Here is a 26,347-nt window from a genome sequence, read left to right on the forward strand (position 1 = left end):
TAACTGTACTTCAGTGAGAAGAATGTCTTCTGGTGTGAACTGAAATTGTACCTCTATGGCACAATGTCTTTTTTTTTTGGGGGGGGGGGGGGGAGGAGCATAATTCCTCATGGACATCTGAAGGACTTGCAAAATAATACAATTTAGGTGAAGGAAAAGTTCCTTTTCTTAATTGTTGTCGCTGTTGTTTTTCTATTCTATATCGTCTTAAAAGGAAGGTCACATTTTCTGACCTTTAGCAGATTGTAAGCATGCTGGAACACTTCACATTACATAGACCTTATTTGTCTGAAATGATAATATCATACCTATAGTCTGCTGCAGGCTCAAAAGCAGTCTATGCCTCAGGTACTGTTTTATGCCTTTGCTTTTGTTACTACATCCTTGTAAGCCTTCAAAAGGGAAATGAAATTATCCTGTACAGAAGAAACACCATCTAGAAGAAACTTCAGTTGTTAGGGCCTGAATTTGCACTGAAACCAACGGCAGGTATCTTACTGACTTGAAGAAAGGGGCTTTAATCTATCTTGGTTTGTTTACTAATGAAGGAGCGTGAAAGAGACACATCCTTGCCTCTGAAGAGGAGGTGAGGGAACAGCTAGTGCAAGGAACACAAAACTCGGTTGCACCAGACTAATAGGTAGTTGTATCTGAGCTTGGAGACTGCAACGCAGAATCACCTAGGTTGGAAGAGACCTCCAAGATCACCTAGTCCAACCTCTGACCTAACACTAACAAGTCCTCCACTAAACCATATCCCAAAGCTCTACATCTAAATGTCTTTTAAAGACCTCCAGGGATGGCGACTCAACCACTTCCCTGGGCAGCCTATTCCAATGCCTAACACCCCTTTCAGTAAAGAAGTTCTTCCTAATATCCAACCTAAACCTCCCTTGGCACAACTTTAGCCCATTCCCCCTTGTCCTGTCACCAGGCACGTGGGAGAATAGACCAACCCCCACCTCGCTACAGCCTCCTTTAAGGTACCTGTAGAGAGCGATAAGGTCGCCCCTGAGCCTCCTCTTCTCCAGGATGAACAATCCCAGCTTCCTCAGCCGCTCCTCGTAAGGCTTGTTCTCCAGATCCCTCACCAGCTTCGTTGCCCTTCTCTGGACTCGCTGGAGCCCCTCAATGTCCTTCTTGTAGTGAGGGGCCCAAAACTGAACACAGTACTCGAGGTGCGGCCTCACCAGAGCCGAGTACAGGGGGACAATCACTTCCCTAGCCCTGCTGGCCACGCTGCTTCTTATACAAGCCAGGATGCTGTTGGCCTTCTTGGCCACCTGAGCACACTGCTGGCTCATCTTCAGCCAACTATCCACCAATACTCCCAGGTCCTTCTCTGCCAGGCAGCTTTCTAACCACTCAGATGACTTTTCCAACCATCTTCAAACTTCCAGATCTAGAGGAACACTTTGGCTGCAGCCTAAAAGCCATGTGTACATAAGCTGCCCCAAGCCAGCCAATCTTCTTCCCATGACCTGCCAGAAAACAGCCATGTAGGCATGTAACCAAATTAAAGTCAAAACTTTCAGCCCAGTCCTTGACCTGAATAGTGAGTGAGGATCTGGATCCTGGCATTTATACGTTATAGTTTATATGCAGCCGAAATAAATACACCCAGGGTGCCCTGAGCTGGAGGACCATGATGGTGGGAATGATAAACTCCCAACTGACCCTGAACGTGTGCAGGAATTGCTGCTCCACCTGGATCCATACAAGTCCATGAGTCCAGATGGGATCCATCCCAGGGTGCTTAAAGAGCTGGCTGACATCATCGCGGGACCTTTCTCAATTATTTTTAAACGATCTTGGGAATCTGGAGAGGTCCCAGTAGACTGGAAGCTGGCAAATGTTGGGCCAATTTTCAAGAAGGGCAAGAAAGAAGACCCTAGCAATTACAGGCCTATCAGTCTCACATCAGTGCCTGGTAAAATTATGGAGAAGATGATCCTTGAAGTTGTTGAAGCGCACCTGGGGGACAGTGCGGTCACTGGTCCCAGCCAACATGGATTCATGAGGGGTAGGTCCTGCCTAACAAATTTGATTTCCTTTTATGATAAGATCACCCATCTAGTTGATCAAGGGAAACCAGCTGATGTGATCTTTTTGGACTTCAGCAAAGCTTTTGACAAGGTTTCCCATAGGATCCTACTGGACAAAATGTCCAGCATACAGCTAAACAAAAACATCATACGATGGGTGAGCAATTGGCTTACGGGCAGGGCTCAAAGGGTTGTGGTAAATGGGGCCATGTCAGGCTGGCGGATGGTCACTAGTGGGGTCCCTCAAGGCTCCATTTTAGGGCCAGTCCTCTTCAATGTTTTTATAAACGATTTGGATGTAGGACTAGAAGGTGTTTTGAGCAAATTTGCTGACGACACCAAACTTGGAGGAGTTGTAGACTCGGCTGAGGGTGGAAAGGCCTTGCAGAGAGATCTGGACAGATTAGAGAGCTGGGCGATTGATCACCAACTGCATGAAGTTTAACAAAAGCAAGTGCCGGGTCCTGCACCTGGGATGGGGCAACCCTGGCTATACGTAGAGACTGGGCGACGAGACACTGGAGAGCAGCCCCGCAGAGAGGGATCTGGGGGTTGTGGTTGACAGCAAGCTGAATATGAGCCAGCAGTGTGCCCTGGCAGCCAGAAGGGCCAACCGCATCCTGGGGTGCATCCAGCACGGCATTGCTAGTCGGTCGAAGGAAGTGATTGTCCTGCTCTGCTCTGCGTGGTGCGGCCTCACCTCGAGTACTGTGTGCAGTTCTGGGCACCACAGTATAAAAAGGACATTAAACTGTTGGAGAGTGTCCAGAGGAGGGTGACGAAGATGGTGAAGGGCCTAGAGGGCAAGACATATGAGGAGCGGCTGAGGTCACTTGGCCTGTTCAGCCTGGAGGAGGCTGAGGGGAGATCTCATCGCAGTCTACAACTTCCTCGCGAGGGGGAGTGGAGGGGCAGGCGCTGACCTATTCTCCGTTATCACCAGTGATAGGACCCGCGGGAATGGTGTTAAGCTGAGGCAGGGGTGGTTTAGGCTGGACATCAGGAAGAGGTTCTTCACCGAGAGGGTGGTCGCACACTGGAACAGGCTCCCCAGTGGAGTAGTCACTGCACCAAGCCTGTCTGAATTTAAGAAGCGATTGGACTGTGCACTTAGTCATGTGGTCCAAAATTTTGGGTAGGCCTGTGCGGTGCCAGGAGTTGGACTTGATGATCCTTATGGGTCCCTTCCAACTCGGGATATTCTATGATTCTATGATTCTACTATATAGATAGCCACACATGTAATCTGAGTACCTGAACAATGAGTCTGATAAGGTAAGGACACAGCACCTTTGGTTTGCAGGCAGGCGGCATACAAGCAGTAAGTGCAATGTGTCCTGGACACATCCATTTTATCACGTATTCACAGATATTCTGCTCAATTCATGCACAGAAGGTCTGGCAGGACTGCATATGTGCTGTGCTGCACATGGAGTGATACTTATCTTAGATTTCCTGGATAAAAATGAGGAAGTCCAAGTTCTACAGAACCATATATTGAAAATATATACTCACTCATTTGTTTTCAGTGTTGATAAAAATCATCTACAGCAATCTGATTTTGTTCCAATGATACTGCATTTTATTGGTTTGAAGCAAGTGTGTTCTGTAAATGATGAAAATGCTCACTCACTGCTTTGCAAAAGCCTTGTTTCTGCTCTGTGAAAGTTCTGGTTTTGACTTCTTGGACTTTTGACCAATACTGACATTTCATTACTCTTAATATACACTCCCCTGTCCCTCCCACCAGCAGCTGGTAGATACAATTTGACAGGAGAAGGAGTTAGGAAGAAAGGCAAGGAATGCTGATTTAGAAACTCTGACAAAGTAAACCCTATCACTATATTAATGTACCAGCCCCATTGCAGTGAATTCCCTTCCCGAATTAGCTACCTGCATTCAGGGAGCTTCATAAGCGGTTCCTTATCTCAGCAGTTTTGACTCTATCCATGTCTCCCTTCCCAAGAATCTCTCCTGTTCTAGCCTCTTCTTGGTGTCCTTCGCTGCAGGCTTATGTGACTGATGAGCACAGTATCCCAGCTCAGTGTGCTGTATGTAATGAATGCACAACCATAATGAGGAGTACACAACAAGATAGTCATAAAAGGAACACCTTGAGGGACAAATTGAAGGCTGTGTCTTGTGGGAATACAAACAGCCTTTTGTTTTTCTTCCCCTGGCACTGGTTCTTATCTCTACTTTTAGGCTTTCTGTTGGACTGTGGCCTCCACAACTTTCACAGTTTCCCTCTGTATCTATTTATTCTCATAAAAAACGCTGTTTCTCCAAGTAACCCTTCCTGCTCTGGCTATGGAAATTTGTGTCTCAAACTGTATAGCAGCACCAAAGTCATGTAGAGTCCCATCCATCTATTCAGGCCAAATGATGAACTAGAAGAAAATCAGACATTTTGATAACACGCCAGGGATTTCCAGTCACTGGCAGAGGCAGCACAATTAACGGGAAATCAACAAAAGCACTCATTGATGAAGGAACAATCACACAGTGGGTATAGTGGGCTCATAGGATGGCTCACAGTGCTTGGTTGGTATAAGAAGCTCTTGCATGCCTTGTGTCAGCAGAAACATCCTGACCACAGGGTATTTCACTGGGGAGGCTAGCATAACTTCACGGGGAAAGCTCAGATTTTCATTACAGGACTGAACTTGAGGGCATCAAGTGCTGCCCACAGGATAAGGTGCAGAGTTTGCAGGATGCTGGCAGAGGGACCAAATCACACTGAGCAATGCAAGCTAGAGAGCATTCATTGCAATTTCCAAACTCATAAATTCAGCCAAATCTGAATAGGATTTCAAGGAATTAAATATATATATATATATATCCATCACAATAACAGAATATTTAAGGTTAGAAGGGACCTCTGGAGATCATCTAGTCCAACACCCCTTCTCCAAAAAGACAACTAGAGCAGGTTGTTCAGAGGATTTTCCAGTCAGGTTTTGAATATCTCCAGGACAGAGACTCCACAACCTGTCTGAGTAACTTGTTCCAGTGTTTGACCACCTTCACCATAAAAATTTGTTCTTATGTTTAAATTGTGTCCACCAGGACCCGTGGCTCTTTTTCTGCCAAGTTGCCTTCCAGCCAGTTGGCCACCTGCACCTACTGGTGCGCAGAGTTGGTCCTCCCCATGTGTGAGACTTTACATTTCCCTTTGTTGAACTTCTTGAGACATATTTCAGCACATTACTCTAGCCTGTCTGGGCCCCTCTGAACTGCAGCACAACCATGGGGTGTATCAGCTATTCCTCACGGTTTTGTAACATTGGCAAACTGCTGAGGGTGCACACTGCTGCAGACTGGCCACCAGCTGAATTTCACACTGCTGATCACAACCTTTTCGCTCAGCATTTCAGCCAATTTTCAGTTCAGCTCACTATCCCCTTAACTAGCCTGTACTTCCTCAGTTTGTCTAGGAGGATGTAATGGGAAGCAGTTGAAAGCCGTACTTAACATACACTGCTCTCCCCTCATCCACCAAGCCAGTCGTCTCATCGTACAACCAGTGGTCTTCGCCCCTGACAAATTTCCCCTACTGCACAGACCTTCATAAAACTGTTTGATTTAAACTTATTAAGCTACCTAACATAGGTGTTGTTTCTAACCTGCCTTTGTAATGAGCTACAAGCGGTGGGAAACAGATCTTATTTAACAGCACATACCAGATAGTCTATGCAAAGCTGAACACAATAGGAAGATTTTTTGTTCAGATCAGAGGTGGGTCTCTTTTGTTTTGAAATAAAAGAGGAAAGAAATAGGGGGAGAGGGATTGCATTGCTGCTTGTGTTGCTGAAATTGCACTGGAGGCTGCTCTTACAAGTTGGCAACAAGAAGTAGCAAGTATGATCAATGAACATTTGGTATGCAAAGTGCCTAACACTTAAATAATTGCATTGAAATATAGGCCGTGTATGCTTGGATATCTAGGTAAGTTTTATTTCTAGATATATTTAAGTTAGCCAAACTGAAAATGAGACTGGATACCAACACAAAATCCCGTTCGTGATTTTCAGACCTAAAAAATAAAGTAATTTCAATGAATGTGACATAATTGAATACTTTTGTATTTTTCAATTAGTTAAACAGAACTACTCAAAACACATTGTTTTTACCTCAGCAATCTCTTTGGCAAATACCGACTTGCCTAGACCTAGTCGGTTTATATGTTTTGATGATACTTCCATCCTAAAGCTGTGTTATTGCAAACAAGGAGATTTAATTAAGTATCTGCATGTAAAAGAGGTGCTGAGAGAGGTCACCCAATAAAAAGCACGAGAAAAGGGATTTAAGTGGGAAAGTTGCAACAGTTGAGACATGGCAGAAAAACATCACAAAAGAAATATTTGCTATAATTGCCAAAGCTCAAAAAATGAATACAAAATTAACTCTTCAATTGTTGACCTAGAAAATAGAGAGAGGAGAAATAATGTGCATATGAAAAGGATTAAAGAAGAAGCCAAGAAGGAAGGCTTAGCGGGTTTAACTGGGTGGATTTAAAATTTGTTTAAAGAATGATGAGATGATAATGGTAAAAAGAGATCCAAACTGGCTTTACCAGGAAACAGATCTACAGATTTTTCTGTGAAACTTCATTTGTATTATCTCGACAAAAGAAATGTTCAGAATAAAATAACAGAGAATGAGCTAACTGTGAATGATCTGGAAGTAGCACGCACACAAAAATGCACAAATGCACATACTCATTCTTTGGGTGGTTAAGGAAGAATACAAAATGAAAAGCAAGTAGAATACTAACAAGGTTTTCATTACTTCTGAGGTATCAAACTTGGCTGTAGAAGAAAGAGGACTAGATGTTTAATAATTAGAGATAAGGCAGAAACTGGGAGAGATGATGGCATATGTAATGTAAACCTGGTAGGGTTACACATGGCGATCCCTTTACTGCTATCATATGACTGTCAGAATTATAACAGAAACTGGAAGAGGATTTTTTTTTCCAGAATAAAGGGGCATAGCAGGTTTACAGCAATATTCATAAAGATTAATTAAATTAATCATGTTTAGAATTATGTTCAATTTAACTCTCTGGCCATGAGAAAGTAAAAGTTATTCTGTCAGTAAGCAATTAGCAAAAGGAAATTTAAGTCAGTAAAATATATGTGTATATACATGTATTATATATATATCACATATATGTGTATGTATATATAATATATATATGACTTAAACTTTATATAACAAATTTATTTGGAGAGAGATGCTTTCAGATATATCTGAAGTTTATTTGATAGGAACCAAGGAAGAACCTTGATCAGATGGAACTATATTTTAGTTTTTTCTATTGTTCACAGATAATAACCACCCTTGTATAGCAGTTTTTAGATAAACTTCAAATGCATTCAGAGCGAGATAGAGAACAAAGACTGTTCTTGTCAGTCATGAACAACCCACTTGCCGCAACAGGCCTGTCTTTGTTGTTGTTACATGTCTGGAGATTTTCTGATAGGGGCTCTGATCACATTACCCATCCCACTAGCGGAGGGCACATGAGGGAGCTGTTCAACGAGTGCCCGTTGCAGCTGGTAAATGGGGTCTGGCCTGGAAGCAGCTTGAGGGACACACTTTGAGCGAACCCCTCATGCCACCCAACTGCGTGTGTGTGCACGTCCAGCTCTTCAACCTGTGGAGTCCCGCAGGAGGCCGGAGAGCTTTGCTGTACACACAGGCATACATATAGCAAAGATCTACTCCAAAAGAATGGTATGAAACTGGTTGTTTCCCGGCCTCCCCGAGAAAAAGATGTGGAGATGTGATATCGTTTCAGCCTGACAGGAAGCTGATGAAGATGAGCACCTCCAGCTGCGTGTGCATGACCGGCGGTTTTGTGGCTGCAGCTACACAGTGCTTTATCCCCCTGGTGTGACCAACATGTGTAACCGTTGTCTTTCACTGTAGGAGTTTTAACATCAGTGATTTAAATCAGTATTCCTGAGCTTGGAGAGAAGGCAGGGGAACAGGACACACCCAACGCTCCCACTTTACCAAAACAAGTAACTCTTGTCAACCGTTTGCTTGCACTAAGCCCTAAGCATGAGCCAGGACAGGCTGAGCTAAGCGCCTGCCGCCTGAAACCCACCACCCTCAGGCCGATAACACAGCAGAATCCCGCACCGACCCCTCAAGGCCGCCGCCATTTCACCGCCCCCTCCACTCAAGCTCCCCTCAGCCCTCCCGTTATTCCGTGCGCATGCGCAGGCGCCTGCACCCCTCCCTCTCCGCCATGCCCCGCAGGTGCCGGGGCTCCGCGCGCGGTTGCTATGGGGACCGGCGGCGTCCGGGGCTGGAGGCTGTGGTGAGCGGAGGGTGGGGGGGGACACGACTCCATTTCTCCTAGTTTTATTCCCTTTTTTATCCCTTAAAGTCCCTCCCGGCTTCACAATCTCACCCGGCTGAGAGCGTGGCAGGTGCGGTTGATGAGCTGCCGGGTGGTTTGAGAGGTATTGTTTAAAATTATGCCTAATAATTATTATTATTACTTCGCTCCTCCTGTTAAGGCTGCGTTGGGGTGCTGTTTGTGGTGGAGGCTTACTCGGGCAGGCAGCTTCTGGATCCGAGTGTCGGCCAGCTGAGCGCACACAGCGTGAGCCTGGGTTCCTCCTACCAGAGGTAGGCTTTGCGAGCTGCGTGGCAAAACCTGCTGCATCGCCAGGTTTTTGTCAGAGGTGGGCTTTTGAGCAATGTTGGGTCTCTTCTTCCAGATTTGATTAATATCCACTGAGGGTTATTCCTTTGCTGCTTCCATAAGCCTGAAGCTGGGGCTGCTGCGAGATGCAACACTGCCGAGCGATTGCTGAGGTAGCTCGGTGAGTAAGTACGCTAGCGATTAAATGGTGCTGCTGTTGAGATCTGAGACGGGATAGCGGTCAGCGTGGTGCTGCAGCTGATGTAATCAGCCACGCTTTGCTCATGTGCTCCTTAACCCGGGGTGAGTGCTGCCAGGGTGCAGTTATCCAGCTTCTGGAGACAGCTGGGACTGAGCTGGGGTTCTCTGATCCTCTACTGATATCTACTGTACAGTAAAGGCAAGACCTCTGGGAGAGGTGGCAAGAAAAGGCAAGAGACTGAGTGTAGTTTTTTAGAGTGTAATACTCTTTTGCCTTCCAGTAGAGAGACAGGGAGGAGCTTGTCATCTGTCATTTAGTTAGAAAATGGTATAAGTAGAGTTTGTGAAAAAGAGTTTATATAGATAATCTTACAATTACAAAAACAATCAGAAATACAGTCTTGTAAAAAAAACAACAACAAAGAAGTGAAAAACAAGGGTAAAAGCAGCTGGTGCACTAGGCAGCTGGTGCAGTCATTCTTGTTCCTTCATTCTATACTTCTTTCTACTACTTGCATTCATTTGTTGCACCTTATTTCAGATTGTTCTCCGGTGTTGCAATAGAATGATTTGGTTCCTTATGCTCATCAAAGACAAGAAAGCTTCAGGTGACCGGGAGGGTTTTTCCTTAAACGTGGATCTGGGTAGTCGTTTTTTTGGAAGAGAATGGGTGTAACATAGCTGGTGGGACTTGCTCAGGGCTTCTGGGGTGTGGGACACTGGAGAATTAGGTGAAACTTCCTTCTTGAGTGCTGCTGCAGCAGAGCAATTTCTTGATGCTTAAATGTTTCAGCCTTAGGCATTATAAAATAGAGGGTACAAATCTTTCTCTGTCTGCCTCTTGAGAAAGAAACAGTGGTCGTACTGTGTGTGGTGGCATGCTGTGATGGCACAGCAGCCAGGCTCATTCAGGTAAAGAATTACCATGGTTCCTAATTGCTTGCAAAAAGGAGTAAGCTTTCTTACCCTATCATGTGTGTACTTCTGATATTTTACAATGCTGCTTGCCTGTTTCTCTGTGCTCTACTACATTTTCTGGCTAATGGGGTATCAATTAGTAATATATTCGTATCCTATCACTACTGCAGTTTGGAATGCGCATAACAGTACGGTATGCCATAGTTAGGAAGTGTTACTGCTCTGGTGGGGTCAGTGATGAGTCTTAAGCTGTGCTGGCTGCTGCCCTGCAGCCCCTGTTCCCTGCTCGGCGACTGACAGCAGAGACCATGCTAGCAGCAGGGGAAGGCGATGTGCCACAGTAGCGATGCACACCTGAGCTCAGTTAAGCATTCAGAATAGGCCATAGGTTCCCTTTGCAGCCTTAATTATTAAAAGTTTATTCTTAATGGATTGGAAGGGTGATTGAGACAGCAGCCAAATGGTAGGACTTGCTAATTAAGCTGATGGTAGAAAAGCTCCATTACCAGAGAAAATGAAAGAGGTAAGAGGTGAAGACAAATGAGAAGTTATTATAATGGAAGTTTGGTCTTAACTGCAACTGGCAAATGAAAGTACTTCTAGGACAGACAATCTACAGTTGACAGCAGAATTAACAAAGATCTTAGGCCAGTTGTATCAGAGATGGTGCCAATCCACTGAAACACTTCATATCTCTCAGGTAGCTTCTCAGTTTAATTATGGAGAGCATATGCATAAATCCCATAAAATAGACATTCCAATGTCAGAGCACAGAGATTTCAAGAACTCAAGAAAATGGTGTCCTTTAGATATTAAACGCAAGGTATTAATATTTATATTAAAATTAGTCAAGGTGTCTGGAAATACGTGGACCAGAAGAGAAAAAATGTAAATTACTTTGCATCTCTGATTTGTACAATCATGTAGATTATGTTTTAGTATAATTTCCGTGTGTTGATGGTAAGAACCATATTGGATGTATGGCCTACACAGAAGACCTTCAACTTATAGGTCAAAATCTTGACTCTGGGTAGCGGGGAGAATAGGGAATGGTAACCTACTTTCCGTGTTCATTGAGAGATGGCTGTATAATTGCACCAAACAGACTGCTGCAGTGGAATTGCTTACTGAACTCTCTTGAATCATTATAGAGGGAAGAGTGGGGGTTGTAGCCAAATTCAGTTACAGTGAGGAAAAATAATGTATCAATGGTAACAGGAAAAATTAAAAACAGTGGCAGGTTTAGACTGCTGATTTGTTCCTGTGTTTTGCATTTCTGCATTGGTGCACTCTCCTTAACATCCAGTTTTACCTTGTGTAGTTCAGCTGAAAGGAGTGGATCGTGTGTTAATTAAAGAGATTGTGCCAGCATGTACAGGCTCTGAAAGAAAGAACAGAAACTTGAAACTGCAGAATACAAAGAAGTGGACTAAGAAACTAGAGAAATAGGACTTTTGCTCCATAGTTTAGAAATAACCAAGATGGCAGCATCTGGTCTACTGTCAGTTCATTGTCATAAACTGTGTGAGAGGATAGAAGTTACCAAATACCAGTCTGAGACAAAGGTGGTACAGAAACATATTTTTATGTTTATGTAAGTTTGAAAAACAAATGGAATTTTCAATGGTTTAAGGCTTTTGATGAGTTAGCTGCAAAATGACAAAGATGATATCTACAGAGAACTGCACCAGGATAGTGGCTGATTTTGGCGGGGCTTGAGAGACTGATGAAGCGAGTCTTCCACTGCTCACTGTGTTTGCTAGAAGATGCAGCAGGACAGAACAATGATTGGAAGTTTCGGCTGATTTATCTTACATTAGTGCTATCTGTGTTTGCATGTGCTTGGGTGTGGGTTGGGGAGGAATTTCTCTCAGAAAAAGAAAAAAATGTATTGTCTTGGCTTATCGTACTGATAACAATACCTCTTTCAGTTATTAGGAAGCTGCCCTTGGTAAAGTCAATAACTTATATTAGTTATTTCCAATGAGCTCAGGAAATAAAGTATCTCTTTGCAGCATATTATTGAATTCCTGTTTTGATTACTACAAGTATTCAGGTGTTAAGAAACAAATTTTCTTCAGTGTTGGAGAGTACCACGTTTGGCCAAGAAAGCACAGTGGTACTGAGCATGCTGTTTTTTTAGCTCCCACTAAAAAAAAAAAATAAAGGTCCTCCACCTCAGGTGCTTTCAGATGTATTTTCCCACAGAACTGAGAAATAGGGAGGGAAACAGTATCGGTAAGTCCTTATTTTCTACCACCTCTGCTCTCTCAGATCTTTTTTTTTTTTTTTTGGTAGTATCTTTTTTAGTACATCAAGGTAGAAAAAATATTAATGCATTAATAATTTGTAACTTTAAACTAGCATTACATTCTGTGTCTTCTTTATATGTTTTACAGTGTTCTTCCTGTACACTGCTTTGCAGAGGAATGCGAACTTCAAAGAATAAAAATACAGAAGAGCCAGAACCTTTCTACAGGCTTTCAGTGCCGAAGCAGAAGACCAGTTCTGAGATTATAAATGAAGCCAGAAATGATCTACGAACACTAAGAACTCAGAGGCCATTTACACCTACAGAGAATCAAAGGAAACTTTTTGGATCTGGATCCTCACTAGCTCCTCAAAATAGACCTCCTTCGGTTTTTAGGTACAATGACTTTAAGATTTTTCAAATATTCTTTAGCAGCAAGAGATCTCACTCTCAAATTATGTTTCTGGTGTTTTTTTCCTGTCTGTATTCCTAATCACATCCTTTACCTTATTCTAATAATGTCTACTGTTGTTGTAAATCTACATGTCCCAGAAATTCCTGTGGATTAGAGCTAGAAGAGGCAGTTGTTACACTCGTTTCATATGCAAAGAAGAGTATAAGAAAATGGTTTCTAACACTACTTTTTCTTAAGACAATACTTTAAAAATTGAAATAGTTTTCAGCTTTTCCTTAGAAACTGTGAAAGCATGCTTATTTCCACATAAACTGTTCATATGCCAGATCTTTTTTAAGAGCTTTTTGAGATCTTTTTAAATATAAAATTGTAGCTCTTGAAATTAAATTCTGTTTAAAACTGAGCATTTTTATAGTACTCAAATTATTTCTTACATATCTGTATGTGGTTTTGTTACCTAGCATAATTCAGAGTTCAATAGCTTTGATTATGATTTTTGATATTCGTCCCTCCCTTTTATTTTATTTTTTTTTTTACATCCATCTCCCCAGTCCTTTTTTAGAATTGTCATACCTGGGGAGCTGTAACGACTGTAGGGAGGAGGTGTATTTGTAATGTTAAGTGTGAGGCCTGCCAGAAAGGATGCTAAACCATGTTTGAATGGTGATACGAGTAAGTCAGTGGCCATGCTGTTTTCAAGCACTTTACATGTCTTATATTCCACACTGTGTAGTGTTGTGTTCTTACAGAACGCAGGAACCTGAGAGTGACTTGGCTGTTTATTGGTGACCAGGTAATAAGATAGCTCAGGCTGACATCTGTGCTACAGCAAGGAGTACACTCATGCCTTTACAAATCTGATTTTTCTGCCCTGCAGTGTTTTGCAGTATGTGTCAGACAGCTTTGGTGCTAACCACAGTTGGGTTTGTACATGAATTTAGGCTTATATTAGAGAATTGTTGTAGATGTATATGAAATATACTGTATCATAGCACATGTACAGGCAGTCTTGTAATTCTTCTCCCCTGATGCTGCTGAATAGCCAGATATTAAAGTTAAATAGCATTCATCAAAGAAGAGTGGTGGTGTAAAAGTGCTCTGTTACCCTTCCTTTCTTTATCCTTTTCTATATAGTCATTGATGAAGGAAGGAAGCATACTATTTAAAATAAATAAAACAATACACAAATATAATCACTGCTTTATTCATTTTATGTTTCTTTATCCTAGTATTCATGCTTCCAGTTTTGATTTGGCGGAATCAAGACCGGTTTCTGGTGTTCGTCTTAGCCCACTGGATTATGTAAGTACTTTGGACGTGACTCTATGAAATGTTGACATGGAAAATATATGAATTTATATAGTGCAACACAGTGGTAGGAAAGGATATTGTTGAAATAGGTTGGGGAGAAAAAGAAGCTTGTCATGATGTTAGTCCGAGACTTATGAAGTCAGCTGTCTTTTTTTTCTCCAAAAATAAAGCTTAAAATAATTTATACTGTTTAAATATTGCTGTACTGCATTATAATTATAAGTGACATTAACAAGAGTTAGAAGACGGAAACTTGAGTCAGCTTTCTTGTTTAAGATGACTAAAATACCAAAAGGTCACAAGCATCAACGTGAGCCAACAATGTGCCCTTGCTGCAAAAAAGGTTAATGGCATTCTGGGCCGCTTTAGAGGGAGCGTTGCTAGCAGGCTGAGGGAGGTGATCCTTCCCCTCTACTGAGCACTAGTGAGGTTGCATTTGGAACACAGGGCCCGTTCTGGGATCTCCAGCACAATAATGATACAGAGCAACTGGGTAGTTGGTGGTCCATTAAGGGCCACAGAGATGGTGAAGGGTTTGGAACACCTCTCCTGTGAGGAAAGGCTGAGAGAGCTGAGACAGTTCAGCGTAGAGGAGGCTCAGGGGGATCTCGTCAATGTAAATAAATAGCTGAAGGGAGGGTGCAATGAAGATGGTGCCAGGCTCTTTTCAGTGGTGCCCAGTGCCAGGACCAGAGGCAGTGGGCACAAAGTGGAACACAGGAGGCTCCCTCTGAACACCAGGCAGCACTTCTGTGTTGTGTGGGTGATGGAGCACAGGCACAGGTTGCCTAGAGAGCCTCCCCTCTTGGGGATCCTCAAAAGTCACCGGGACGTGGTCCTGGGCAAGGAGCTCTGGGTGTCCCTGTTTGAGCAGGGGGTTGGAGCAGGTGGCCTCCAGGGGTCCCTGCCCACCTCAGCCATCCTGTGATCAATAATTTGAAGGTAATTTAATTAATGGTGTTTTGTATCTGACTTACACACATATAAAGTGTAATTGATTGTCATTTATTTAAAAATTGGGTAGAGGTACTTGTAAGAACCCCCTTTCCTCCCTCTGTGAAAATTTTGAATTATTTTCATTTTAGAAGTGTATTTGCTCTGTACATTTTTATATTTAATCTTTAAATATAAGATTGTCACGGTCATTGTTTAATATCAGAGAGAACAGAGTGTGCTAAAACAGTTAAGTGTGCTTGCTGTATATAGTATTCCTTCAGTACAGCAATCTAAATGTGGAATTCTTCGTGAAGTTAGGCAAGAAAAACTGTTCTCAAGGAATGTCATACCTTATATGTATAGATTAAATATATCTATATTCAGTTTTAAATGTTGGTGTTAATTTTTTTGTTTAGCTTCTGTGTGAGTTGGGGGAGGGCACTCAATGCAGCTTCATTACTGTTAAGACCAATGCAAAAAAGCCTGCCTTTCTCACTTTACCAACAGAGACAAGTTAGTACACTGCAAATGTAGAGCTCAAATTAGTTGTGGGCAGTGGGTCTCAGCTCTTTTTTATCTTCAGTTAATGCCAGGGAGGGCTCCAGAGGATCAAACTGAAGACTTTCAAATAAATTGTTTATTATAAGAAAATTGGTTGAGAATCCAGATATTAGAGGGTGACATGTTTATGTAAGGCACAAAAAATTGTTTTGACGTTCAGAGTGTTGGTCACATCCTCTAAGATGTGAGATACTGACAAATAAAATGAGAACTTGCAAGTTTCTGGATCTGCATGATTTGGCACAGTGTGATAGGAAGTGGTATATATGATGTGAACAAGTTTGAAGTGTTTTGAAAATACTACTTTAGTGCTCAAAAACAAATTGTAAAGAACAGTTGTGCCTCTAGAATTGCTAGCAAAAGTCTTTGGCAGAACATTCTTGTAATAAATAAGTGCACTGCAGATGATGTTAAATAAGTATTTCTGAGGGAAATAAATAATTCCAAGTTTCAATTGCTTTGCTGAGCAAGTTAGGTTAGTTGGTTAATTTTTGGTTTTTGTACCCTTGAAGGTTTACTTTTAAATGGCTTTCTGTGGTGATATTGGTATAAGTGCTCTGGCTCATTCAGTGGAATGTTATCATTAGATTTTGGATATGTTCTCTTAATGAGCAAACCCAAATAACTCTTACCTGTTCTATTCTGAACTTATCTCTTTATATAATCATTTGTGTTTGTTTTTTTTTTTAAATTGCTTAAATGAAAATGAAATTGTGCTTTTATTAAAATTTCTTCTTTATCTTTGTGACAGAAGCCAGTACTAGTCACTTGTGCAAAAGATGAAGATCCTTCCATATCCCTTCCAAAGCCTGCTATGGATGCTGCGGAGGTTAGAAAAATCAGCAGTGCTCGGGCACACTTATTTAGAAGAACTTCTCAGGGAAATGTCTTTCCTGCTAAAATGGTTCCTCCTGATCAGAGTAAGTATCTCATTTCCTATATATTAAAACCCATCATGAAGTTATCATTAGTTACATTAATTATTGTATTAAAGAGCTTTCAAGTCCTTTCAGAGTAAGTTTTAAAAATACTAAATGGTTTAAAAACCAGTTTTGACAATGTGATTTCCAAAAAAAATGATACTGGCTTTCACTTCTGAAAATAAATTGGAAGCTTCTCAAGTGCCTTCGTTTCCTATAGGTTTTTGTAATGGTGTTTTTGTGGTGTTGTTTTTTTTCTGAAAGCTTTCTTCAGTGAGTAAAATTAACAGCAAATGCTGAAATGTTTAAAGAGAACGAGATGGCATCATCTAAGGAGATTTTCTGATGGATTCTTGTGCATAAAAGGAAGAGTAAATAGGAGTGATATGTCTTGACAGGCCTCCAGCTATTTCATATTTGTTGTTAAGTTTCATTAGTGGAGACTTAATAAAGGTCACTAAATGTGGGATGTAAAAGTAATTTTCTTGCAGATGGGAAATGAAATTACTTGAGATCTTGGTTTCCTGCACACTCTCCCATTGTATAATGTGATAGAACTCTGTTTTTAATGATGACTCATTTGTAATGATGACAATTCTTGTCATTTTATATGATAAACTGAATATCTCATTTTTTACTTTATTGCAAAATAAGGCTAACACAGACACAAAAAATTACTTTGTTACTGTGTACATCTTGTAGAAGTATCCATTAGCCCTAATATGTTGATGTGACTAATTGGAGAAGTTGAGAACCTAACATAGTTATTGCCTCATGTTGCCTCTTCTCCTGATTCTGGTGTCCTGTGTTTACCTAGGTTTTTATTGCAGGTTCTTTTCATAACAGGTACGTACCAAGGTACAAGAATAACAGCTGCCTTTTTCTTGCCTTCTTAATATTCAGATTCTAAAAAATAATCACTTCTATCACAAGTTACAATCCACTTGTCTGTAAAAGGGCAATTAAAAGTTGAAAGATTAAAACATTAAAAACAAAACAAGAAAACTTAAAGGAATAATGTTCATAAAAAAACTTTGAATACTTTGCTCAAAATTGTCTTAAGCTTTCTCACTTTTTATATTGATACAAAGAAATTTTGATAATATAACGTGACAAACAAGTAGTTCATTTTGAGCTCCCTCCTGTGTATTTATTGTGTAAGAACAGTCCTGCAAAATATATTCTCTTTGGCTATTTCAGATGAAGAGAAACTACATTCTGAAGAACCTGCTAGGATGAGTAATCTTTGCAGAAGTAGTGATATCTGCTTAACAGAGCAAAGGGCATACACACCATTTAATGATGAAAGTGGACAATTAATTTGTAATGAGCATAGCGGCAAATTGGAGAGGGAAGATGTCCTAAAAGGCACAGCAGGAAACTTCTTATTTCAGCTAAAAGGTGAAAGGTCAGTATTGCTCAAGTATGTCGATGTGCAACTTCCACACAATGCTCTTTCTAGTCATTCAATTATGTGAGTATCAAAATATTTAGAATTGATGGAATTTTAAGGTAGTGCTATTTGTGCATTAAAACAAAACTGTGTTCAGATTAGCTGGCAAAAGAATTTAATAGTTCTGTTCTAAGGAAGTTTCTACACTCAAAAGACTAATTTGTCCAAAAATTGTAGGTAGGGAGTTGCTTGATATACTATAACTTTAATTTTTTTGATCATTAATATTTTCAAAACCTAGTCTTTCAATAGATCCATATAGAATACTCAAGTTTAAATTCAGTGTGATTTATTTTTTTGTAGTTCAAGCCTGTTGTTTTAACATTCTACACATTCTTACGTTAGGTCCATAGATGAGTAGAGTCATATTTTCAGTTCTGGTATTGGGGGAATATGTTCATACACAAAAATTGGCATAAACTCATTGGAAATGCAGGCAGATTTTTATGTGGGCTTTGAATTTTTTTAGTTCAGTTTTGTCAGTGATCAAAGAGCTGTAACAGATTAGTGAGATTTACATGCACGCGGCCTGATCTTAGTGAACGTAGATGGTATCCGTTCTGTAATTCACTATTAAGTCTTTTCAGATCAGAATTAAAGAGAGGGGAAAAAAAAACAACCCTCTTGTAGAGGGAGGAATGTTCTATGAGACTGGTCAGTAGATGTATCAGTTGCTGCATTAGTAGTTGGACAAATAGCTGTTTTGTTTGAATAGTATTGACAGATCTGACAATCTCTACAACAAAGAACGAATAACAATTTTCAAAACACATCCCGTAAACAATTGGTCACTATTAAATACAAATGTTTGCCAGTAAATATCTTCTTTCTAATTTGTTGTTATGCTTAGGAAGAAATTATTTCCCTGGGTATTCTAATGCTTCTTTGTCGCTAGGGAGTATTTTCTTAAAAAACAAACAAACAAAAAAAACCCAACAACAAAACTTAATTAATTAACTTGGTGATGGTACTGAATAGTTTAAATAATGTTGTCCATTGAAGCTGTTACAGGAACTGATACATAGCAGAGCTATTGTAATGCTCTTCTTTTATATTAAACTGAAAGCAGCTTTAAAAAAAAAAGATTCAGAAAGAACAGAGATGTGGGAGCAAAGAATAAGTTTTGTGTGTATGAGGGGAGGGAAAAGGAAAAAATTAGTGACCCTGAGGACTTTCTAGCTAAAAACTGTATGGATTATCATACTACATAAGTTGCTGTAATTTGACTTTTATGTAGTAAGTTGTGGTGTGAAGTAATTTGGTATTGCAGTTGAAATGTGTAGTTAGTTAATGGTGTCCCAGTGTCTCTAAAAAGAAAAGGTCATTTGCTACTTTTACTAACTGGAGAGAATGACCTTCTTTCTGAGTCGTAACTTTAAATCTTGCAGGTATGCTTAAGTAGTTAATTTAGAGCTCATCATACATCCCTGCTATCTGTTCAAAAAATATGTGCTTATCCTTTATTGGTGACTTTCTTGAGTCACCATCCCTGGAGGTCTTCAAGAAATGTGTAGATGTAGAACTTAGTAGCGTGGTTTAGTGGCGGACTTTAGTGCTAGGTTAAAGGTTGGACTAGATGATCTTAGAGGTCATTTCCAACCTGAATGATTCTATGATAAGCTTGAGAGCTCCACAAGTGTTTTGTTGTTGTTGTTGTTGTTGTTTTTTTTAAGATTTTCTAAATCTGTTTTCTCTAAAACAGAAGAATAGCATAACATTCTTCCCTCTTTTGGTGTTGAATGCAAGATGTGTATTTTTGAATGGTGCATCTTTACCACCTTCTGTGGGTTTTGCATGCTTTCTGTGTATGTGAGACAAAGATGATTTTTGCCAATGTTTCCTAAAAGATCTGCCTGTGCAGCTTGTACTCTTGTCCCAAAGGTCACTAACAACATTTAGGTGTTCATATGTTTCTGAGTAACAGACATGACTGTGATGTTGCAATGTGCACAAGAATAATACCAGTTGTTTTAGCTTTAGTAAAGGACAAGGGTCCCTCAGGCTGTTTTCCCATCTCAATCAACCCAAGCAGTTCATGTCATCATATGATGGAATGGTTCTAAGTAATCTCAGCTGCTCTCATACATTCTAAGTCATTACTAAGACTTATGCCAATAAACACATTAGTTCAGTATTCACATGATACTACATGGGCCAGGCAGACTTTGATTTATATCCTTTTCTAAGTTCAGAGATGTCATTCTTCATCTGACAAGGCAGTTGAAAGGTATCACAAATCTGTCCTCCAGTGTATTTCCATGAGTTTCTTCTTGATAGGAGTTGTATATACAAGGTTTCATTACCATAGAGGGATCGTTGCAATAGTAGAGTTTTGGCGTTCTTTCTCAACAGAACATGTTTATATTTGCTAGGTGATTGATATGATTAGATTGCAGCTACTTTTGCGTTGTACATACTTAAGGCATCTTGTACAAAGTTAAAAGATACTTTCTATTTAAAGTATGTTGAATTCAGCAATAATATGGTGAGGACTTAGAGGAATGTGAAAGCTTTTATTATCAGGAATCCTGTCATCTTCCATATTAAGCAGTTGTGTAAGCCTCAATTCTATTTCCCAGTGATCTAAAAACCCTTGCAATAATTAAGCAAGAGAATTGTAGAGGAAATATAGGAAAAGGTGCCTGAGACTCCTCACTGTCCTTTCCCTGCATTTCCTGTGTATGTACCAAAATAATTTTTCTAATGAACTTGTTTTTCTGTTAATAGTGGAACTGTAGGGCGTGCCAAAATAGCATGGCAAATTCCTGCTATTAATGCAGTTACATTTATTTCAAAGGGAACAAGAGGAAAGTATTTTATTCTAGCAATAGACTTGCTCACTTTCCACCTCAAATTCTTTTGTTGTCCAAAGGACTGATGAAAAGAATGAATAGCACTAATGAAATCACTACTGCTTTATAAAGACGCGCTTTTTTTAAAAAAAAAAAAAAAGGACCTTTTGGGAGAAGGGTTATTTGTCATTTGTTTTGCAATACTGTTTTTCAAATAACCATCTAGTTATAATAGAAAAGATCTATTAATTGAAGCAGATTGAATTTATTGACATGTTGCCTCAGGAAAGCAAAGAGCGGTTTCTGACAATCACAAGGAAGCTGAGTTTTGTTTACATCTTCATCCAGCCATTGTGCCCTGCCATCTATTGTGATTACTATAGAAATGAAACTCCTAAAATGTTTTCTGCATTCATGTATTTCAACAGAAGTGTCACCGGTGATGGCAGATTTGCTGATGAAGAGCAACCGTTTCCCTGGTGAGAAAAGATGAATTTTTTTTTTCTCCTCCTCCAATTTCTTAATATTCTGAAAGCTTAGATGTCATCCCAGGACTGCTTAGAAACATAGGTGCCTTCAGCAAGGAAAAGCTTGGTGGCAAACAGTTTGCTCCCAAGTGGCCTGCTCTATGCTTATATTAATTAATGATTTCTATAAATAGCTACAAAAGGATTAGAAGGTGCTGTAAAGATGATGTACTATGCCCTATTTTCTATCACTACTGGTGTTTGTAGTAAATGCCTGTTTGATGTAATTCTTAAGCATTCATTAACTGTTTCCGTAAGACAAGTTTCTCTTTCCTGTGCTTTTTAGAATTCTGGAATGCTTTAATAGAAGACAATAAAAACAGCGGATGAATACTGGAAATTGTTTCTATCTGATAGCTTGAACTAGCTCCACATCCGTGCCCAAAATATCCTTTCTTTTTTTTCCTCAAAGAAAAGGATACTTACAGAGGAGAGAGATTTCATTCCTAAAGAGAGTACCCATTCTATTTTGCTCTGGTTGAATTTTTAAAATTAACGATACAATATGAATATCAGCTTGCTGTATTGTTTAGCTGATGTTGCTGCAGATTATCCTGACTTCCTTTCAGGATTTGTCTTTGCTCATTATATATATTCATAACTTTTGGAGTTCTTATGAAGATATAGAAGCAGAAGATTAATCTACTCTTAACTAATCTTTCTCTATTTCTGCCTCAGTTTCACTAGTTGTTAAGACTACTGATTTAAGGAAGAAACAATCAAGTGGTGGAAAAGCTTTTGCAGGGTTTTTTAAAGTGTTTTCCAAAGAAAATGTGATAGCTGCTCTTCCAAGAAGGTACCTGCAGAATAGAAATTTTACAGACTTCTGAGGAAAAAGAGCAACGGGCAACAGTTATCTCTAGTCTATTCACTTGTGAAAGACAGAGCAGAGTTTAGGCATGCTTTTGCTGTCTAGTCCAAAGGGAGTCTTTCTGCTCTAGTTCTTAAGTTATTGGTCTCAAAATGTGGGAAATCTAGGTCTTGAGAGTTCTTATTACTAACTGAAATTGAGGCACCGGAATGGAAGTGCCTGCCACAGAAGGAGTAAAGGAAAGGCAATGGACAGTCCAGGTAGGACTGGAATAATAACGAATTTAGATTGAAGTTTTGTTTAGAATGAGAATGCTTATGCAAGATTCAGGTTAGGAAGATGAAGATGCTGTGGTTTTCAGACTAGAGTATTTAGGCTAGTATTTCAGGTGTATTTTTTTTAATGATGAGAATTCATCTGTTGGTTGTCTGCTTGCCTAAAGATATCCTGCCACAAATAGAAATAATCAATAGTACTTTGCATATTAGGCAGAAAATTCAAAGTCTGAAGAATATAAAGGATGAGGATATAGGGTTTTCATCAATTTCTATTATTAAATACTATGGCTTAAAAGAATATGTACACAAAGTTCTTCAACAGCCTGTATAAACAGAATACTGTATTCTTTTCATTGCTGGAGCTGTCATAAGTAATGGACTATGCCCATGATTGTGTTTATAGAGGAACTGTTATTTGCTCATCTTCAGGATGACTCAGAGTGTAGTTGGCCTATTTGTCAATATATTTTCGCAAATTATGTTGCCTCTGTACTATTTATCCTTTCTCTTATCAGTAGTATCAGATAATCTCAGTTATACCTTTCACTCCCTTTGTTTTTTGTCCTTTTTGGTGATGTTACTTATGATATAATCCTCTAACTCTTGAAATAATTTCAGGACATCTATATAATCAATTATCCTTTTTCAATTATTTGTATGCTTTTGAAAATCTTTGTAGCTGAGAAACAGGACTGATTGAAAATTTGTGTAATTGGTTTAATACTTTAATTTATACCTTTTTTAGCTGTCTGCAAGTAAAACACTGTCTTTGTTTTCTAAAAGAAAAACAGCCTTTAAATATTGAGCTGTTATACTAATTCTTTTTAATTTGAGGCACATCTATTACTTATTTCCACGTTGTGTTTTTACCTACATTGTTTGTCCCTGAGATCACATCATAGAAAGGAAAGTTCAGTAGTAGTTGAGCAAAATAGGAACACATTCTCTTTAAGTAGCTCACTGAAGGTCAATGCTGTGTCTAAAAAGACAGAATGCCTTTGCAGGTGCTATGTTGTGGGTCTGGAAGAAATCACCTGGTTTAAAATAAGTTAAAAAACGTATTCCCCATTCGATCAATAAATTACAATAGAGAAAACTAATTCTGGTGTCCTTTGACAACATGAAATACCTGGATAGTATAATTAAATAAGAATAAATGGATTAATAAAAATGCAAATGTTAAATGGCATATTGGAAATTAATTTCTGTAAGAACAAGCAATTAACTAAAATATTAATTTTCTTATTTTTGCCAAAAGCTAAAAACAATTCCTATTAGTTGCTTAGGTTCAAAAGTATCAATTGGAATTGTGTATAGACAGGAGGTAGGTTTGCATAACATACATTATCTGAATAGTTTCTTCAGTGTGTATCTGTTCCTACTCCTCAGTGTTTTTTTAAATGCTTTTTTAGTGTAAGGCCATCTTTGGCTTCATGTTCAGACCAGAAGGATAGTAAACCCTGCAGCTGGGGAGTCAGGCTGGAGTTTCCAATCCAGTTTTTCTACTATATTCACAATCTTTTGATGATTAAGTCTGCTGCAGAGTACACCTGTTATTATCAGAAGGATTGGAGTGTATGAGTCTTGATCAAGAAGAATTGTGAACCTTGGTGTGTGGTGGGTTTTTTGTTTGTTTGGTTGTTTTTTTTTGGTGAGGAGTCAAATTCTGATTGTGTTTCAACTGGTGTGAAATTTGAGTTGATCTGTGGATGTTGACTAGCACTTTTGGTGCTGAGCACCCACATAGGTCCCCCTATAAAATTTTCAAGTGTAGTCCTCCTAAATACTGCTTTTCTATCCAAGTGATATGAGTGGTATTATTTCAAACTCAAAATGTGAAATTTTAGCAGCAATAATTCCACTGCTATGGAAAGAAGATTGGTTTGCATCTTGACCTGTAAGACAGCTACTGCTGTCTTCACGAAGTGTTCGCATTAGAAGTATCTTTTTTTTTTTTTACAGTGCGTAGCTTTTCTGATTGTAATGATTGTTTACCTAAAAGAAGAAAAGATAGCGATCTTGAATTGTTGGCTTGCAAAGTATAATTACTCCAATGGGAGTTAGATGTTCAGTCTAATTTTAAGTGGTGCATATTTACTGAATCCCAGGGAAAGCATACGGGAATCGTACTTGTTTGCCTATAATATCAAAAGCTCTTAAGAGTGTGTTGGATTGTTTAGTGGCTAACCCTTTTCTGCCTTGAGCTAACTGTTCAGATTTTAATGAATAGTCTAACACAGATGGACAGCATTGATCATAGCCTGTCTGCCTCTGACCCATGTGGAAGATAAACATACAGTGCACATATACATAGTTTTGAATTGCTTGGTTTTCTTCATGTTTACTCCATGGAGTTTGTAGCATCTCTTCTGAGTCAAGTTTGCAACTTTTGATGTAATGTTCTTTACAGCAGTGACCTGCCTTTCTCTTTTTCCTAACATCTAGAAGCCTTATCAAAGTTGCCCGTCCTCTAGGGTGAAGTGAAACATTTTTGTGTTTTGAAGGCTTAAAGACCTTAACTTATGGAAGAGTTCAATTCTTCTGTTAATGTACTGCAGATAAGCAGAAAATTGTTGAATGTGTTTTATTGTGTTACCTTTGGGGGCAGCATGTTCAAATAATGATCTAGAATACCAGTGCTAAGTTTCATACCCACCAATGCGATACATGGTGTTATGATGAAGAGTTCACTCTTCAGCATTATATTTCCTAGGGGTTCATACGTTTTGTGGTGGAAAATTTTGGGTGTTGACCAATGATAAGTACACAGTGACTTTGCAGTATTTCTTTCAGAGCCTGAGTATCCTGATATTCTGCACCTTATACATGTCAACAAAAATTTTGGGGGGAAGTTTTCTTGTTTCATAGTAAGGGAAGCATGTGTATGTCTCCTGTGTGATTCCAGTTCCTCTTATTCAATATAATCTTACAGGTAAAATGTGGCAGGACATGGTTTATATTTGACATTAATATGACCTGTACTATTAGTTTTTGGGACCTCATGTATCTCTAAGTTTGGAGACACAGAATCCTTCCCTTGTTTCAAGGTCTCTTTTCTATGCACTTGTGTGCACCAAGACCCTTTTCCCTAATGTGTGTTTCCACAAAGGTACTTCAGTCTGCTACTAACATGTATCAGGAGAGCCTTTGTTCTTATCCTGTGTAAGATAATACCCTTTAGGCAGATAATACATTAGTTAGTAAAGATTCAGGTTCTTGCAGCAGATCCTGCTGTTTTTTTTAGGGACAAGACGACTTTTTGCACTGACTTTACACTTTCTTCTAGCCTGTTAAGCAGTTTATTTCAGAGTTGTGCTTTATCAGAGCTATTCATCTGTGAGGTATTTCCCTAAGCCATATTTTCCACAATTACAATCTACTTAGCAAGTGTTAGGCATGAGATGTGTCATTATTTCTTCCTATATAGTCGACCTGAAAATTTTCAGAAAAACTCTATGGTTGTTATTGAGCTGTAGTAGAAAATATGCACTTCAACTAGGGGATTTCTTGAGGGATTGTGTGGTAAAAGCTCTTCTCCCCTTCACCCTCCTGATTTTAGCTAAGGCTCTTCAATTATAGTACAAGTACCTGTATGCCTGTAAATGAGTTCTGCAGAGTTGTCAAGAAGTTCTGTTCATATTTTAATAAGCACTGTGGTCTTTCTGAAGCTTCACAGTATAGCATTGTCCAGCTGAATGAAGACGCAAAGGGTACTCTGAGACACTTTTCCAGATCATATTTTTCTGTCTGTGGAAATCATCAGCGTGACTTTTTTTTTGTAATCAGACACAGTATGATGAGCACTCAAAAGAAGAAAACTAATTATTTACCCATGACTGTTCTTTTTAGAGACTTAACTGGTTGTATATACTTCCACAACTTACCCTTGCAGGTTTTCCCTTTGTAGTCCATATAGAATTTGTGAATCTTTGGTTGAAAGGAAAATACAGACCTGCTTAAATAATTAAATGATCCTAACCAGTAGAACAATGCAGTCCTGAATACTGCTAGCATTAAAAATAAACCTGAATTATAGTGTAGCTGTAGTCATGCTCTGAACATACATCAGTAACAAAGAACAGTCTTTCTGAATGGCATACCTGTTTCAGGACTACCCACTACTGGAGGAGACACCGCTATGATTTAGCCTGGAATTAAACCCCTTTGTGTCTAGTAGTCCTACTGATACTTGTCCTACTGGCTTGCCTGAGCAGGCCCCCGTGATCCGCTTAGCATTGCTCTATGTCTATTCTTCTTATCACTT

General features: G+C 39.5%; 1 protein-coding gene across 11 annotated transcripts in view; it reads left to right on the forward strand.

Moving 5' to 3' along the window:
• The first annotated feature begins 8,256 nt into the window (after positions 1 to 8,256).
• The window catches only part of ARMC2 (armadillo repeat containing 2), a 67,221-nt gene continuing 49,130 nt past the window's right edge, over positions 8,257 to 26,347 (forward strand). For 6 of the 11 annotated variants that reach the window (XR_005818218.1, XR_005818217.1, XM_040551607.1 and 3 more), the window contains exons 1-7: positions 8,302 to 8,379; positions 8,582 to 8,693; positions 12,228 to 12,475; positions 13,724 to 13,796; positions 16,054 to 16,222; positions 17,423 to 17,630; positions 20,896 to 20,946. Coding sequence is in view for 9 of the 11 variants with exons in the window: in XM_040551607.1 (XP_040407541.1) it covers positions 8,345 to 8,379; positions 8,582 to 8,693; positions 12,228 to 12,475; positions 13,724 to 13,796; positions 16,054 to 16,222; positions 17,423 to 17,630; positions 20,896 to 20,946 (896 nt within the window). In the remaining 2 variants the exon portion in view is untranslated. The other 5 variants (XM_040551603.1, XM_040551604.1, XM_040551609.1 and 2 more) reach the window with 3 other exon arrangements.

The sequence above is a fragment of the Cygnus olor genome, chromosome 3, assembly GCF_009769625.2.
Source record: "Cygnus olor isolate bCygOlo1 chromosome 3, bCygOlo1.pri.v2, whole genome shotgun sequence".
NCBI classification, from domain to species: Eukaryota; Metazoa; Chordata; class Aves; order Anseriformes; family Anatidae; genus Cygnus; species Cygnus olor.